This window comes from Rhizopus microsporus (assembly GCF_002708625.1).
Source record: "Rhizopus microsporus ATCC 52813 unplaced genomic scaffold scaffold_27, whole genome shotgun sequence".
Classification (NCBI taxonomy): domain Eukaryota; kingdom Fungi; phylum Mucoromycota; class Mucoromycetes; order Mucorales; family Rhizopodaceae; genus Rhizopus; species Rhizopus microsporus.
In genome coordinates this window covers 37,499-50,347 of record NW_019671942.1, presented here as the reverse complement: position 1 = coordinate 50,347, position 12,849 = coordinate 37,499, and the positions used below count along the sequence as shown (strand labels likewise).

Sequence of the window (12,849 nt, the reverse complement as noted above, 5' to 3'; positions counted from 1 at the left end):
AAAAAAAAAAAAAAAAAGTGAAAACTGTGTAATGTTTTGTTGTTATTAAAAAGGTAAAATCTTTTTCTTTATGATTGGCTTGTTCTTTGCTTTATTTCAAAAAAGGGAGGTTTATTATGTCAGAGAGAGTAGACACACTCCCTTTGTGCTTATGAGTATCTCATTGAGAATTTTTATAAATAATGACCCAATCTGAAGCTGTTGTTCATCAGTGGATGGTTCAAATAAACTAAACATTTTTGAAACAAAAACTTTGAGACATATATCGCCTAGAATGTGTCTCTCAAAGGTTGAAACAATAGACAAAGACCATTTTCAGTAGTCACACATGGGTCTCTAAAGGGAGCCCCTTTTTTCTTTCTTTTTTCTCTTTAATGATTCCAAGAGAATATTGTGAAAATGAGTTGTTGGCTGAAATATTTGGGTTTTTGCCTCAACGTTATTTTGATGAACTCTATGATTACATGAATGCCATCATGCATAATGTCATTGAAGGTGTCAATGAACGATTAGAAGACATGCACAAAGATAAAGCAATAGAAATATTTCATGTAATTAAAATATACACGGCAATCAAATACAGTCATTAACACGTGTGTAGATCATTAGAGCATTTGAAAATAAGCTAGAAATTCGCCTAGACGACTGTTTTAATACCTTACAACAATATGTGTACAGTTACGCCTGGAAGATACCCAATAACCTGAATATTGAACTATTCAATCATACAATTGACTTGAATTTATCAAAAGATAAAGAACTTGAATTGGATGAAAATATAAAAAGTTTAAAAAGAAAGATTCGTGCTGTAAAGATAGTTTATTCAAAATATTACATACAACTCACACTGCCTCTCTTCAGGAGCAACTCTTCAATAGCAGGTTAAAAAGGGATTTGGCATCGATTGAAAGTCAGAAAAAGTCAATAGAACCTTATCAGCAATTAGTAACGATGCTAAGAGAAGCAAAAGAGGAACATCAAGGTAATTATGTATACACATAAACATAGGTCCTCCCTAACGTGAAGTGGCAGTATTGAATACGGAAGATGCAGTAAAAAAGATTATATATCAACTAGATGTATTAAAACAGCTCATGGAAGACGTATACGCCAAAACTAAAAATCAGCCATCTCATGTCGAACCAGATGAAAAGATAAAACGACTGAGAAAAAACATCAAAGAGTTAATTGATGCTCAATCATGAGAAGTGTAGATAATAATAAAGTGTAAATATTTATAAAGTCTTAGGCTAATACTTTAATCACGCCATCTCTATCTCCACTAATGATCATTGGGTAAGGTAACTCGGTAAGAATGATGTCTGTGATGGCATCTATGTGGTTTCTGAGTAAATACTGTTGTTGTGCTACGGAGTTCGTCAGTGCATTCGTGCTTGCCGTAGTGTTGTTGTTACGAATACTGTTTCCATGGTGATTGTTGGTTCTATTGAACTCAAAATGGAATTTTGTATGCTCAATCGTATTCGTACTATACCTTGGTTTACTCTCGTCTAATTCTGTACCCAAGATAACTCCCGAATTTTCTATTCTCGCTGTATCCCAAAATCGTATCTTTCGATCGGATCCTCCAGTGATCATCAGCCGACAATCAGCAGGCGCTGCAATGGCTCGGATTGAATTCTCTGTAAAATTGGATTCATTCATCGTGAACGAATTGACTAGTATTTCTCGATCACCCGGCGTTTCAAGAGGCTACTACTACTGTTAATTCATTGGGGGGGGGGCTTTTATAAATTGCACAAACCTTGTATGCCTCAAGTATCACTCCCGTTGTCTTTTCATCCCCCGATTTTACAGCAAATACCTCTGTGCACTGTAAGTTGACAATGTCCCATATAGACACTTCATTTTTGCCAGAAGCAATGATCACTTGCTTGTTTTCCGCTCGTGGATCCTGATTCAGTAAGAGCACGCTGATACGGCTCTTGCTCGGATGAAGCCACGATTTGAGTGGAATCTGAAATCGTAGGTCGTATAAGGTCAATATGCCTCTCATGGTTCCTACGAGTAACCATGTATTCAACTTGTCAATCGTCATTGCTGTTATCACTCCGTGACTTTGAGGATTTTGTAATTTCCAAATGATCTCCATCGTTAATAGGTCCAAGGCATAGATGCGGCCTTTTGTTGTAGTAAATATCAGAATGGATTTGGATCCCGCCATCGTGTTTGAAGTGTCTGTCATGTGTAAGTATTCCCTTGCTTTCTGTAGACTATCATTACTCACTGCTAGTTATATGTCTCAAATGAAGCGCATATTCATCCTGTAGTTGAAATTCTCGCACTGGAATACATTTTCCAAATTTCAGCGCTGTTCCTGCATTATGAATATCCACTCTAACAAGCGTGAGTGATATTTAAAAGAATCACATTTTATATATACCGAAAGATATGGATGCTTCCATTATCTGAGGCAGATGCGATGCTGTAGGTTTGTTGAATGAACGTGATGCATTTTATCCTACCACCTATAGACTAGATTGTAAAAAAATAACAATGTTTGACAGATTACCTCAGCTTACCTTGCTGATTATATGTCACCCTCGATCTATTTGTGACATTTCTTTCAAGCCTTGAACAATCCCATATCTTGACTGAACCATCATCAGAACATGATGCAAATAGCAAATTATCCCATGAAATAGCCAATTGGTTAATAGAGGCTGTGTGTTCAGTGAAATGAGCCACCAAGATCCCCTCAGGTCTCCAATTGGCCATGGTCCTAAACGGTGCCATGCCTTGAGGTAATCTTCTGATGCGTTTCAAAACACTTGGATCTCCAATAAATTCGGGTATATAGGGAGGAAAAGCTTCCATGGCAGTTTTGTATAAAAGTTTTTGGAGGTGTGCATAACCAACTACACCTTTGGGTCAGTTGAATGTTTATACTGGTTATAAATGTACCTGAGCTGACATCTAATGTTTCCTTGTCATTTTCATCCTTGCATTTCTCTACCATGCTCAAACTGATGGGTTCGTCCATTTTCGTGTTTTTACTTTTGATCGCGTCCATGGTCAAGATGATACCTTTGCGTATATATAAGTACCGCACGAAACTATGCCTGTGAATAATCTTACTCTTTGGGCGCTCAAGGCTCTTTGGTAAACTTGTTCCAAAGCTATATTCAGATGGACTTGCTTTGGGCGCTTCCACCGAATCACCTGTTGTATTAATCGGAACAGGTGCCGTCTTATGGTTGTCCTGAGCGAGAGCCCTGACATGTGGCTGATTAGCTATTTGATTCACTTTACAAAGATCTTCACGGGAATGCGATCTGATGGGCTTTGCTTTGATCGTGGTTCTCTGTACACTTGTTTTTGCATTATGAATTTTATGAGACAAGTCTGGTAAGAAGACTGTCATGGGCGTCACACCCAGGTTTTTTAACAGGACTTCTTCCTTGCCCATGTTTTCATACTCATCTTTTGAACTAGGGCGGTTGCTTCTCGTTTTCACGCGTGATACTTTGAATATGTAGTCTCGCATGTGTCTCAGCTTTTCCTCATCGTCCAGGCTCATACCAACTGACCGTAGGCGTTCTAGAAAAGCTACATCTCTAAAAGGAGGTGAGTACATGTCATTTGATTTTTTTTTTTCTTATTTTACTCTTCAGAGTTTTCATCTTCTTTTTCATTCATTCCTATGGCTTATTTCAGTCAATGATGTTGCTCACAAGCTTGTATATGTTATATACCCATGATGGCCGACGATCCAGATTTGAAGGATTCTCTTTGCTTTTTCCAGAAAGTAGATCTTGTAGTGGCCTTGGTAGCCCATAGGATAGCCTGTTCATAGACTTGACGTGGTATCTAAACAACATGTTACAAAAAAAAATGTCTCTACAAAAAATAGAGTAGTTACAGGTGATTCTATATTCTGTAGCAGCAGCTCTTCATTAATATCTGCTATATCTGATCTTAAAAAGGGTCGTAACAAAGGATACACGATACACCAAACGTCTGTTTCGGGCAAATGTTTGATAGCAGAAGAAATAAATCCAACAGATCCATCACGGATCCATATATTGGGGTGGCACATCAGAGGCCAGACGATACTGACAATTTCCCAAATTTTCATCTTTGGAAATAGACCCAGGTCAGCTAAACTGGTTAGTGAATTGAGCACCTTTTCGACTACAAACTCTTCAGGATCCGTAAGAGCTTGAATCATGAGCGGTAGGATGTATTCTTCCAAACTTCGTGCTCCCACAAAGGTACCAACACCTTTTATGCTCTCAAAAAATGCACTAGATAGTGTTAATAAAGATACGCCTATAGTGTATCATTTACCTTCTCAGCATCCAATCCTTGTCGTTCAGATAAGTGATCATATGACTTAGGAGCACATCATTTGCCTTTTGTCGACCAAAAAACACACATAGTGAAGTGATGTTGGTCAATAAGGCTCGCTTGACAGAACTACTTTTGTCGATCAGCAGCAGGGTCGTTTGTTCTTGAATGACGGATTGAAGTTCCTGAAGATAAGAGTCATACGAGGACTATATATATACAATGGGATTAAAATAAGCACAGAAAAAAGAAAAGTATACACTTGCCTCAAAATCCAAATCTTCAGATTCAAGGTCGGAAGGATAGATATCATCTGTCTTGAGAAACTAGCGAGAGACATGAGCGTAAATGTATAAACAATGACAAAGCTCTTACCTGTGTCATTTCCAAGAATCTTAGGGCAGTCTCTGCTAGTAAAGCAATACAAGAGGCATAGGTTGATCTGACGAGAGCATCTGTATCAGTTGTAAATGATCGAAGGCTCGGTAAGATATATTCTGGAAATATTCTTGCGTTAATGGGAGATATGGATTCTACCATACACAGCTATATACAGATGATATGAGTCACACAAAAAAAAAAACGCATGTTTACTTACAATTCGAGTCAAGGTCTTTATTGCATTTGCTCTCACCAGTGCTGATTCATCTGTTAATAAGCACATCAAGTAAGGGACTAGACGGTCAAGTTTGACATCGTCAGGAACTTTTTCTCCGAGGGCGAAAAGTATATCGAGTGCTTTCAGTTTAGAGCTTGGATAAAGAGTGTTTCGAATCAATGAACAAATGAATGAAAGCAGGATGAGTGATCCTTCCTCTACACACAAAAACATATCAGTTGTTTGAAACAGCGTATCAAGACATGGATTACCTCCAGGTTTGTATACGACACCATCTTCGTGTGTACTAGAAATATGACTGTGATTTGGAAAGGTGACCTCGGGAGACAATAGTATCTAGAATACACTGTTACCGAAAAAGCCCTTTTATTGAACACATACTTACTGATGATGCAGTGGCTGTGTTGAATGAATCTATGTATAGATGTTATAAATAACCCAATCATATTCACAGCTATACCTTTTCGTTTCTTGTGTTTTTCTTCATCCGCGTCGTCAGAGGATACATAATCCATAATCTTTTCAAAATCGAAAAAAACGCGTTCAATCTTCTCATCCGCATCCGTTAGCTTTCTGCTTGTCATGTTGGGGTAAGCTGAAGATAAGGCAGAGAAGAGAGTTGTATCCTTTTGCTCGACTTTATCAGTTAAAGAGCTCATGTACTGGTATAAGAAAGAATAAAAGTAATGAGGAAAGGCTTTTCCGTGCCATTGAGTTAAATAGTCTTGTGCTGATAACCGAGCAGTTGGATCAATCTGTATCATGTGTTGTACTAGTTCTCTAATGTTCTTGTCTTCAATCTTGTTCAGGCTTGTACTTGGATTATATTCCCCACTCTTGTATTTGAATAGCTGTGATAACGTAAATAGGGAAGAACCTTCTAAAAAGAGTTCTGCAATCACGCAGCTACAAAATGTCAATATATGGATGAGGGAGTTTTTTTTTTCTTTTTTTTTTCTTACCCAAGTGAGAATATGTCCATCTCTGGTGTGAGTTCATTCAGATAATCATCCTCATCCATCATTTTCTATTGTTACAATGTAAACAAATGCATCTTTTTATCACATTGTTTTTAATTTACAATGCGTTGATCTATCTCTGTTCCCGCTTTGTAAAACCGCTCAGGGGCTATGTAACACGTTCTTCTAGACGATGTATCAAAAAAGAATGAAAAATCGGCAGGATTATCCTACATGGGTGTAAATGGTTTGATAAAGTGGTTCTGTTTTCTATATGTACCTCTGGTAAATAAGTTGGTTTAAAAGAAGCAAAGTCGACTATAAATGCCCAATTCCAGGATGTGACAAGAACATTCTCTGTTTTGATATCGCCGTGATATACCTTTCTTGAGTGAAAATCAGCAACTCCACGTATGAGTTGATAAGCAATCCATTTTTTTTCAATGGTTGTTAGAAAGGGCCGTGTGCTAATAAACGAGATGTGTAAGGATCTAGAAAAAATGTATGTAAATATTCTTTACCTGATCCTATCATACAGGTTGCTATACAGATACTGTCTAACAAGATAGGCTGCTCTATCTGTCTCTAGTATCCTCTGAAAGGAAAAGGCATTATGCACATCGGATAAAGTCTTGTATTCCTCTATATAGAAAGTGTTGGCTCTTTCAAAGTATATATCTATATGTCATATGAACCTTTCAATTTCTTCACTCTCTTCTTTAGTGACATTCCTAACTCTGGCTTAACAAATATCTTAACAACCACGTAACCGTCCCTTTCGTGTCTGCCTAGAATGGTCTTCATGAATCGAGCATTGCCAATACTATATAAAATATATGCATAAATATACAACAGTTGTAGTTGTTGACAATGTATGAAAGCCACCTTTTCTGATAGTTGATGTCATTCAGCTCGCTTACATAACTGTCGATTCCTGCAATGGCTGTCACAGTTGAGATTTTGTTACCCATCTTGAAAATGAAGCAGGATGCAGACAAAGTAGAAAAAAAAAGGTAAATGTTACAGGCCAATGAAATTAAATGGCCGACATGAAACGTTATATCGCCCTAATGCATGATTTCTGGTCATCCTTCTTATTTTAACAATATTTTAACCCTCCACTCCCTCTTTAATCCTATCATAATTCAATCCTTCATCTATGATTCAATAAACGGGGCACCCGCTATGAGTGCTGTCCCCTAAAAAAAATCGCCCTGTAGAAAGACAGCCACGTACAATATTTAATGACCCTTTATCCATAACAGTTCACACAGTTATTAAATATATATCATCTACTGAAATGTCTGCCAACTTTAAAAGTATCTCCATCTCTATTACTGCTGATTTTGTTTGCCCTACTGTTCCAGATTATGAGGAAAGTGGTCAGACCATCATTACTACGTCTGATAAGTTCGAGGAATGGTTCAAAAAGGACGCGTTATCGCATGCTAAGTGGGTCTTTAAACAACAGTATCCCGTTGCAAGCAATCTCCAGTTCATCGAGGAGCTCATTCTTGAAGCTTTGCCAGCTCACACCACCTTCTATTTGTGTGATCATGCTGGTGTTGGTAAGAAGAAAGCTACATTTGGCGCCTAACCGAGAAGCCAAATACAGAAGCTATATCCAGAAAAAAGCAGAAGAAAGTTCAAAGAATGATTCACAACAATCAATAGACGATAATAGCAGGACATCTACTTTTGCCGATCTGCCTAGGAATGTAAGAAGGAATATTGTACGAGGCGAAGAATACAAGAAAAAAAAGTACGAAGCAAAAATAAAAAGAAAGCCTGAAGAAGCACACAAATGGAAAGCTAAAGTCGATACGTACCAAAAAAGGATTGATGGATACAAAATGGCTGTTTTGGTAAGATGCCTTATTTTCGTGCTACAAGATATTGACAATGTAACATTCTTACTTCACAGGCTAGGAAAGTCGAAAGGAGCAATATAGCAAGAGTTGAGAGCACTGTTGCAGGAGAAAGTCAACTCACCAGTAAAAATAATGACGAGGATGACGTGGAAGAAGAAGAGCTGATCACAGGCAACACCACAGATTTAACAAGAAGGAGATTACGCTGTTTAAAATCTGCTCTGAAAAGCCTACTTCTCAATGACAGAAAAGATGCATTCAGTATCGACGACCTGAAAAAGGAATGTTCTGACGTCAAAGAAAAAGAAGCATACCCTTGCCTGCTGATTTTGAATGCTTTGAAGTCGTATATTCCAAAGAAGAAGGAACGGCTCATTATAGCTCATCAATTACCACTTTGCATCCTAGCGAATGATACTCTTTTGTATGCTGGCTACAGAAAGCTTTGTCCGCAGCCATCTGTTTCTACACTACATGTCTTAAGAATAGACGAGCCATCATTGTATCAAATATTGACCAGACTGCCTTGTGCATTGGCAATATTCAGCTATGATAACTATCTCATAGAATCAGTTGAAGAAGCTCGCCAAAACAAAGATGCTGTTTTTAGCTCATTTTTTGATATGAATGATATAGCAACGGTGTGAAAGCCCAACGGTCTAGAGTTTGCTCAAAATATAACACTGTTGCCTGGAATAAAGACCGCTTGCTTGCTTGGAACAAAGGATGCTGTGGGTGATTCAAACAATAAGAAAGGTCCCGCCTCATATGAATTGACAGATCATTCAATTGTGAAAGAGGAATCTAAAAAGCCGAAAGAAACTCTTGTACAAGAAATCCAAGGCTTGCAATCTGAAGTCGTTCAGATAGAAAAATTGCTTAAAGATGCATTGAAGAACAACAATAACAGAGACTTCTCCAAGGACATCAAAGACTTGAAGGCCAAATGGAGAAATAGCAGCCTTGAAGAAAAGGTGACTTATACAACGCTATCGAACAAGTTAAAGATGAACGAAATTAGTCGTTTTTGTCTGTGCAAGCAGCAAGAGATAAACTGAAGTTGAAAAGACAACTGATGCATTTTAAAAGGGTAGCGATGAAGCAAAAACCTGCAATTACCCACGAAACAACCACTGCCTCCCAAAGCAGCAATACTCAGTGGCATATTGTCCAGAAATATGGTCATGGGATTGCTAAAGTGGAAGATTGTCAACTAAGCCCACAGGTTAATCCTTCTGAAGAGTTCATTTTTTCTGGCACAGATAATGGTCTGAAGACTATGACAAGCACTGCTCCCCTGACAATGAAACGATTCAAGTATCATCTTGAGCTACGCGATAAGTACAAAGCATTGGAAAATATCGATGAGTGTAAAGAAGAAGCTCAGAAAATAGTGAGCAAGTATAGCGGTGAAGAATATGATGCAAACTCATTTCTGCAGCTACCACCTTCTATGGCAATAAAGGCAGGCGATATAGATATTGGCTCAGGATATTATAATGTCCGAAGAAAGCTGGAAAAAGCAAAGAAGTCAGCAGAAGGCAAAGCAGTACAAGCCATTGAAAATAATCTTTCAAAGTTAGACTTAAAGATGGCAACAAGCGTTGAGCAAGCAATGAATATACACCAGCAACGTGTCAGTAACCGTTTAGCTCAGAAATTTTTATAATTCCAAAAAGAGAGTCAAATTGAAAAGGACATGTGAAATACAAAACGACCACTTTCGAAGACGCTTGTATGCGAAAGAAAGAACGTTTTTGATAGGGAAGAAAGGTAAAGAGCACAGTAATATACGATTGATGAATACTAACTATTATATAAACTATTTAGTAAAAGGTAGAAGCAGGCCATGTCCTATCATGTTTATCAGAGACAGAGGCATGGGGGTAGGCTCAACCATAAAGGGATATAGAAGATATGATGGAAAATGGAAGCAGTGCATGCATGGTATGAACATCAATGTGTGCATCACAAATGAAAACATGACATCACAAACATGCATGTACTGCTTCTCCAAGCTGGACCATTCCATCCATCGAAAGGTTATAAAAGGCAAAGAAATCAAGACAAAGGCCAAAGGAGCGTTCTTGCGCCGTAATCTTGACTGTGTTTTGGTCACAAAAAAGTTGCCAAACCTAGAGATAACCTGTCTGCCCTTGCCATTGGTCTTTCTGGCCTTTGCTCACTGCTCTTTCAGGAAACATTTCCTGAACTATCTGCTAAAATCAGCCACTGTAGCACTGAATTTATAAGCAAGACCGCATCCCTCCTAAATGCAAGAGAATGCTGGGATACTGGCCATGATGTCAGTAATCGGGGTAAGTCAAAGACATTTGAAAAAAATGGCTTCTAATATTCTTCAATAGATCGAGTTGTGACTTCTTAATTGCGGTGGCAGTTTAACGTTCCCGAAAAAACAATGCATTGACATCCTTGAAGGACTCTCTTGTAATCAAAAATAGTCAACTATTTGTTGGACAATAAAGATTATGTTGATTTTATACTGTACACATCTAAATAGCTACTTTACTGTTGTATGACAGTCCTTAAAAGGGGATGCACGCAATCAACCCTTCTTAGAATCATCTGATAATGCTTTTTTTTTTTTCTTAAGCCTGATGACTTGATGACTATAGAAAACATCAGCTGATGATGAGAGAATCAGTTTACATGTATAAATAATTGATCAGGTTTATTAAATGTGGTATGTATATATAGGAGAGGTTAGTTAAAGGCTCTACCATTTGACAAAGAGGCGTACATAATTTCAATTTGTGATTCATACACTTTCTTTGCATTTTCACGTCTCAACTTGAAAGTGGGTGTCAAGAGATCATTTTCAATCGAGAATTCGTTGGGTGTAAGGTAGACACTTCTGATCTGTTCGAATCCCTTAAGGTCATTTTCTTTACCGTATGCTGTTAACTCCTTCAGCAATGCCTTTTTCACTTCATCGGATGCATAAGGGTCCTCAACTGTAGGGAAATGTTCTTTGGCCCAAGCAGAGAATGCGTCTTTATCAGGTACAATGATGCCTACTAATGAAGACTGCATAGAGTCACCATAGACAAAGGCCTGTGCAACCAATTCGTGCTTTTGGTAAACACCTTCGATCTTTTCAGGTGCAATGTATTCTCCCTAATCAAAAATTAACACAAAGGGTTCTTTTCATTCTGTTTTTTTTTTTTTTTTTTTTTACCTGAGATAGCTTGAAGATGTTCTTTAGACGGTCAATGATTACTAAGCGATTGGCAGAATCGAATTGACCGATATCTCCTGTATGCAACCAACCATCCTTATCAATTGCTTCGGCAGTCTTTTCGGGTAATTGATAGTATCCTTGCATGATGGAGGTACCTCGAATACAGATTTCACCACGAGGAAAAGGTTTGTCTGTTGAGAAATATTCCATTTCAGGCACATCAACCAACTTAATTTCTGAACAAGGGAAAGGTGCACCAACAACACCTGATGTATTATCATCCGTAATGGTCTATCATCAAACATATTAGCTTTTATAAATTTCGTATGTCTATTTTACCAATGCTCCACCACAAAAGTTTTCTGTTTGTCCATATCCTTCAAACACCTTGGCTGAAAAACAAATTCGCATGAAATCCATCACATCAGGTGAGACAGGAGCAGATCCACTCAGAATAAAACGAAGTCTACCACCCAATTTTTGTCGAATCTAATGACCTCTCCCTGTTACCAACATATGCTTATAAATAATAAAAAAAGACTTGCCTGTGTAAAGACGACACGGTCCCAAAGCCAGTGATAAACTGTCTTTGAGAGATGCCTTTTCTTGGATTGGAAGGCTGTATTAAACAAGTAAGCTGAAACGCCTCCCTTTGCTTTAACGCCAGCCAGTACTTTGTCATAGATACGGTTGAAGAGTCGAGGCACTGAGCAAAAGACGGTGGGTCTCAATTCTGCAATGTCATCTAATAGTTTAAGTGTATCTCCCTATTACGTAATATGAATATACTTTTTTTTGGGAATTAAAATTAATATACCTGGTAGTAACCGATGGCTGCTCCTCTGAACAAATGAATGCCTTGTGCAACACGTTCGAATACATGAGCAAGAGGGAGATATGAGATATAGATATCATCTGAATTGACATCAGCAAATGTGCCTTTGTCACCTAGAGCTGCAATGGCTGAGATGGCTGCTACACAATTAGCCTGAGTTATAACAGCGCCTTTAGGAACACCGGTTGTTCCGCTATGTAATATTGCTTAGTTGATCGTTTATATAATTTTTTTCCCGAAATGTGTACCTAGTGTAGCAAATGGTAGCAATATCCTCTGGCTTGGGCAAATCTGATTCTGATGTAACCTCGGAACCCATCGTTTCGACTTCTCGGAAAGTGTACACCTTGATACCTGCAGCTTCGGCCTCAGCTTTCTTTGCAGCGTCTACTTCATCATCCATGATGATGGCTGTACTGATGGTAGCGATTTGAGACTTTAATCTGATGATGTTATCCAATTTGTCGGCACTCAAGACAATATATTCCATACTTGTCTGGTTAATAATGTATTCCATTGCTTCGGCACCTAATGTGTCGTAAAGTGCAACAATCATAAATGCTTGTCTGTAAGATGCAATTTCGGTCATAGTCTATGAAACATAAGTTCTCTGAAAGAATATCCCTATGTGTATTACCCATTCTGGTCTATTGACAGAATAAATGCCAATGGCATGTTGACGTTTTAAGCCAAGCTGCAGCATACCCTTTCCGAAATTCTCAATACGCGTGCGAACTTCTGGATAATTCTGCCAGACATATTCCTTTGCTACGCCATTTTCTATCCGACGTGTGCCCATGAAAGGTTTATCTAATTGATTCTCTTTTTAATGTCATGGCAAGACTTTATATAATGTGAACTTACCACCCGCTGAATCATAGCCATGGACAAAGATATCCCAAGCGGTAAAGACTCCTTCTGGATGATCAACCAGTTTGTCTGCAAATTTGAAGTGACGAAAAGGTACAGTTTCACCCTCTTTCTTTTCAGATCCTGGAGCTGGTACAGAATAAGGTGGGTCAAACGCAGGCGGCATAGTGTGTGTTGCAGGA

The 12,849-nt window shown here is 38.3% G+C and overlaps 5 protein-coding genes across 5 annotated transcripts; 3 read left to right on the top strand and 2 right to left on the bottom strand.

Annotated features, from left to right (window-relative positions):
• The first annotated feature begins 360 nt into the window (after window positions 1-360).
• Window positions 361-1,455, top strand: RHIMIDRAFT_79938 (uncharacterized protein). The gene is made up of 4 exons (XM_023615712.1): window positions 361-551; window positions 602-808; window positions 862-982; window positions 1,033-1,455. Exons 1-4 carry the CDS (start codon window positions 375-377, stop codon window positions 1,203-1,205), a joined length of 678 nt encoding a protein of 225 aa, XP_023461738.1. The 5' UTR covers window positions 361-374; the 3' UTR covers window positions 1,206-1,455.
• On the bottom strand, window positions 1,023-6,986 carry RHIMIDRAFT_79989 (ARM repeat-containing protein). Its single transcript, XM_023615713.1, has 21 exons — window positions 6,585-6,986; window positions 6,411-6,531; window positions 6,170-6,356; window positions 6,012-6,119; window positions 5,893-5,957; window positions 5,391-5,836; window positions 5,316-5,344; window positions 4,910-5,266; window positions 4,687-4,857; window positions 4,578-4,637; window positions 4,312-4,520; window positions 3,884-4,268; window positions 3,717-3,831; window positions 3,629-3,662; window positions 3,100-3,578; window positions 2,926-3,048; window positions 2,544-2,879; window positions 2,405-2,489; window positions 2,249-2,358; window positions 1,766-2,199; window positions 1,023-1,713 (listed from the first exon to the last, which is right to left on the bottom strand). The coding sequence occupies exons 1-21, from the start codon at window positions 6,691-6,693 to the stop codon at window positions 1,246-1,248; spliced, it is 4,431 nt and encodes a 1,476-aa protein (XP_023461737.1). The 5' UTR covers window positions 6,694-6,986; the 3' UTR covers window positions 1,023-1,245.
• Window positions 6,951-8,761, top strand: RHIMIDRAFT_80015 (uncharacterized protein). The gene is made up of 2 exons (XM_023615714.1): window positions 6,951-7,754; window positions 7,814-8,761. The coding sequence occupies exons 1-2, from the start codon at window positions 7,260-7,262 to the stop codon at window positions 8,405-8,407; spliced, it is 1,089 nt and encodes a 362-aa protein (XP_023461736.1). The 5' UTR covers window positions 6,951-7,259; the 3' UTR covers window positions 8,408-8,761.
• Window position 8,762: 1 nt separating this feature from the next.
• RHIMIDRAFT_80045 (uncharacterized protein) lies at window positions 8,763-9,603 on the top strand. The gene is made up of 2 exons (XM_023615715.1): window positions 8,763-9,533; window positions 9,591-9,603. The coding sequence occupies exon 1, from the start codon at window positions 8,836-8,838 to the stop codon at window positions 9,427-9,429; it is 594 nt and encodes a 197-aa protein (XP_023461735.1). The 5' UTR covers window positions 8,763-8,835; the 3' UTR covers window positions 9,430-9,533; window positions 9,591-9,603.
• A 735-nt stretch (window positions 9,604-10,338) lies between these two features.
• On the bottom strand, window positions 10,339-12,849 carry RHIMIDRAFT_309574 (acetyl-CoA synthetase-like protein). Its single transcript, XM_023614600.1, has 8 exons — window positions 12,662-12,849; window positions 12,435-12,607; window positions 12,046-12,389; window positions 11,780-11,990; window positions 11,508-11,729; window positions 11,302-11,451; window positions 10,960-11,253; window positions 10,339-10,898 (listed from the first exon to the last, which is right to left on the bottom strand). The coding sequence occupies exons 1-8, from the start codon at window positions 12,831-12,833 to the stop codon at window positions 10,485-10,487; spliced, it is 1,980 nt and encodes a 659-aa protein (XP_023461734.1). The 5' UTR covers window positions 12,834-12,849; the 3' UTR covers window positions 10,339-10,484.

Excerpts from the sequence above, each read along its gene's own strand:
- RHIMIDRAFT_79938 (XM_023615712.1), top strand. The coding sequence starts at position 375 with ATGATTCCAAGAGAATATTGTGAAAATGAGTTGTTGGCTGAAATATTT. Across the intron at positions 809-861 it reads TAAAAAGAAAGATTCGTGCT|GAGCAACTCTTCAATAGCAG; the intron begins GTAAAGATAGTT and ends GCCTCTCTTCAG. Across the intron at positions 983-1,032 it reads AGCAAAAGAGGAACATCAAG|TATTGAATACGGAAGATGCA; the intron begins GTAATTATGTAT and ends GTGAAGTGGCAG.
- RHIMIDRAFT_79989 (XM_023615713.1), bottom strand. The coding sequence starts at position 6,693 with ATGAAGACCATTCTAGGCAGACACGAAAGGGACGGTTACGTGGTTGTT. Across the intron at positions 4,638-4,686 it reads GATTCTTGGAAATGACACAG|TTTCTCAAGACAGATGATAT; the intron begins GTAAGAGCTTTG and ends GTCTCTCGCTAG. Across the intron at positions 4,521-4,577 it reads CTGAAGATTTGGATTTTGAG|TCCTCGTATGACTCTTATCT; the intron begins GCAAGTGTATAC and ends GTATATATATAG.
- RHIMIDRAFT_80015 (XM_023615714.1), top strand. The coding sequence starts at position 7,260 with ATGAGGAAAGTGGTCAGACCATCATTACTACGTCTGATAAGTTCGAGG. Across the intron at positions 7,755-7,813 it reads GATACAAAATGGCTGTTTTG|GCTAGGAAAGTCGAAAGGAG; the intron begins GTAAGATGCCTT and ends CTTACTTCACAG.
- RHIMIDRAFT_80045 (XM_023615715.1), top strand. The coding sequence starts at position 8,836 with ATGCATTTTAAAAGGGTAGCGATGAAGCAAAAACCTGCAATTACCCAC.
- RHIMIDRAFT_309574 (XM_023614600.1), bottom strand. The coding sequence starts at position 12,833 with ATGCCGCCTGCGTTTGACCCACCTTATTCTGTACCAGCTCCAGGATCT. Across the intron at positions 12,608-12,661 it reads TGGCTATGATTCAGCGGGTG|ATAAACCTTTCATGGGCACA; the intron begins GTAAGTTCACAT and ends AGAATCAATTAG. Across the intron at positions 12,390-12,434 it reads CTGTCAATAGACCAGAATGG|ACTATGACCGAAATTGCATC; the intron begins GTAATACACATA and ends TATGTTTCATAG.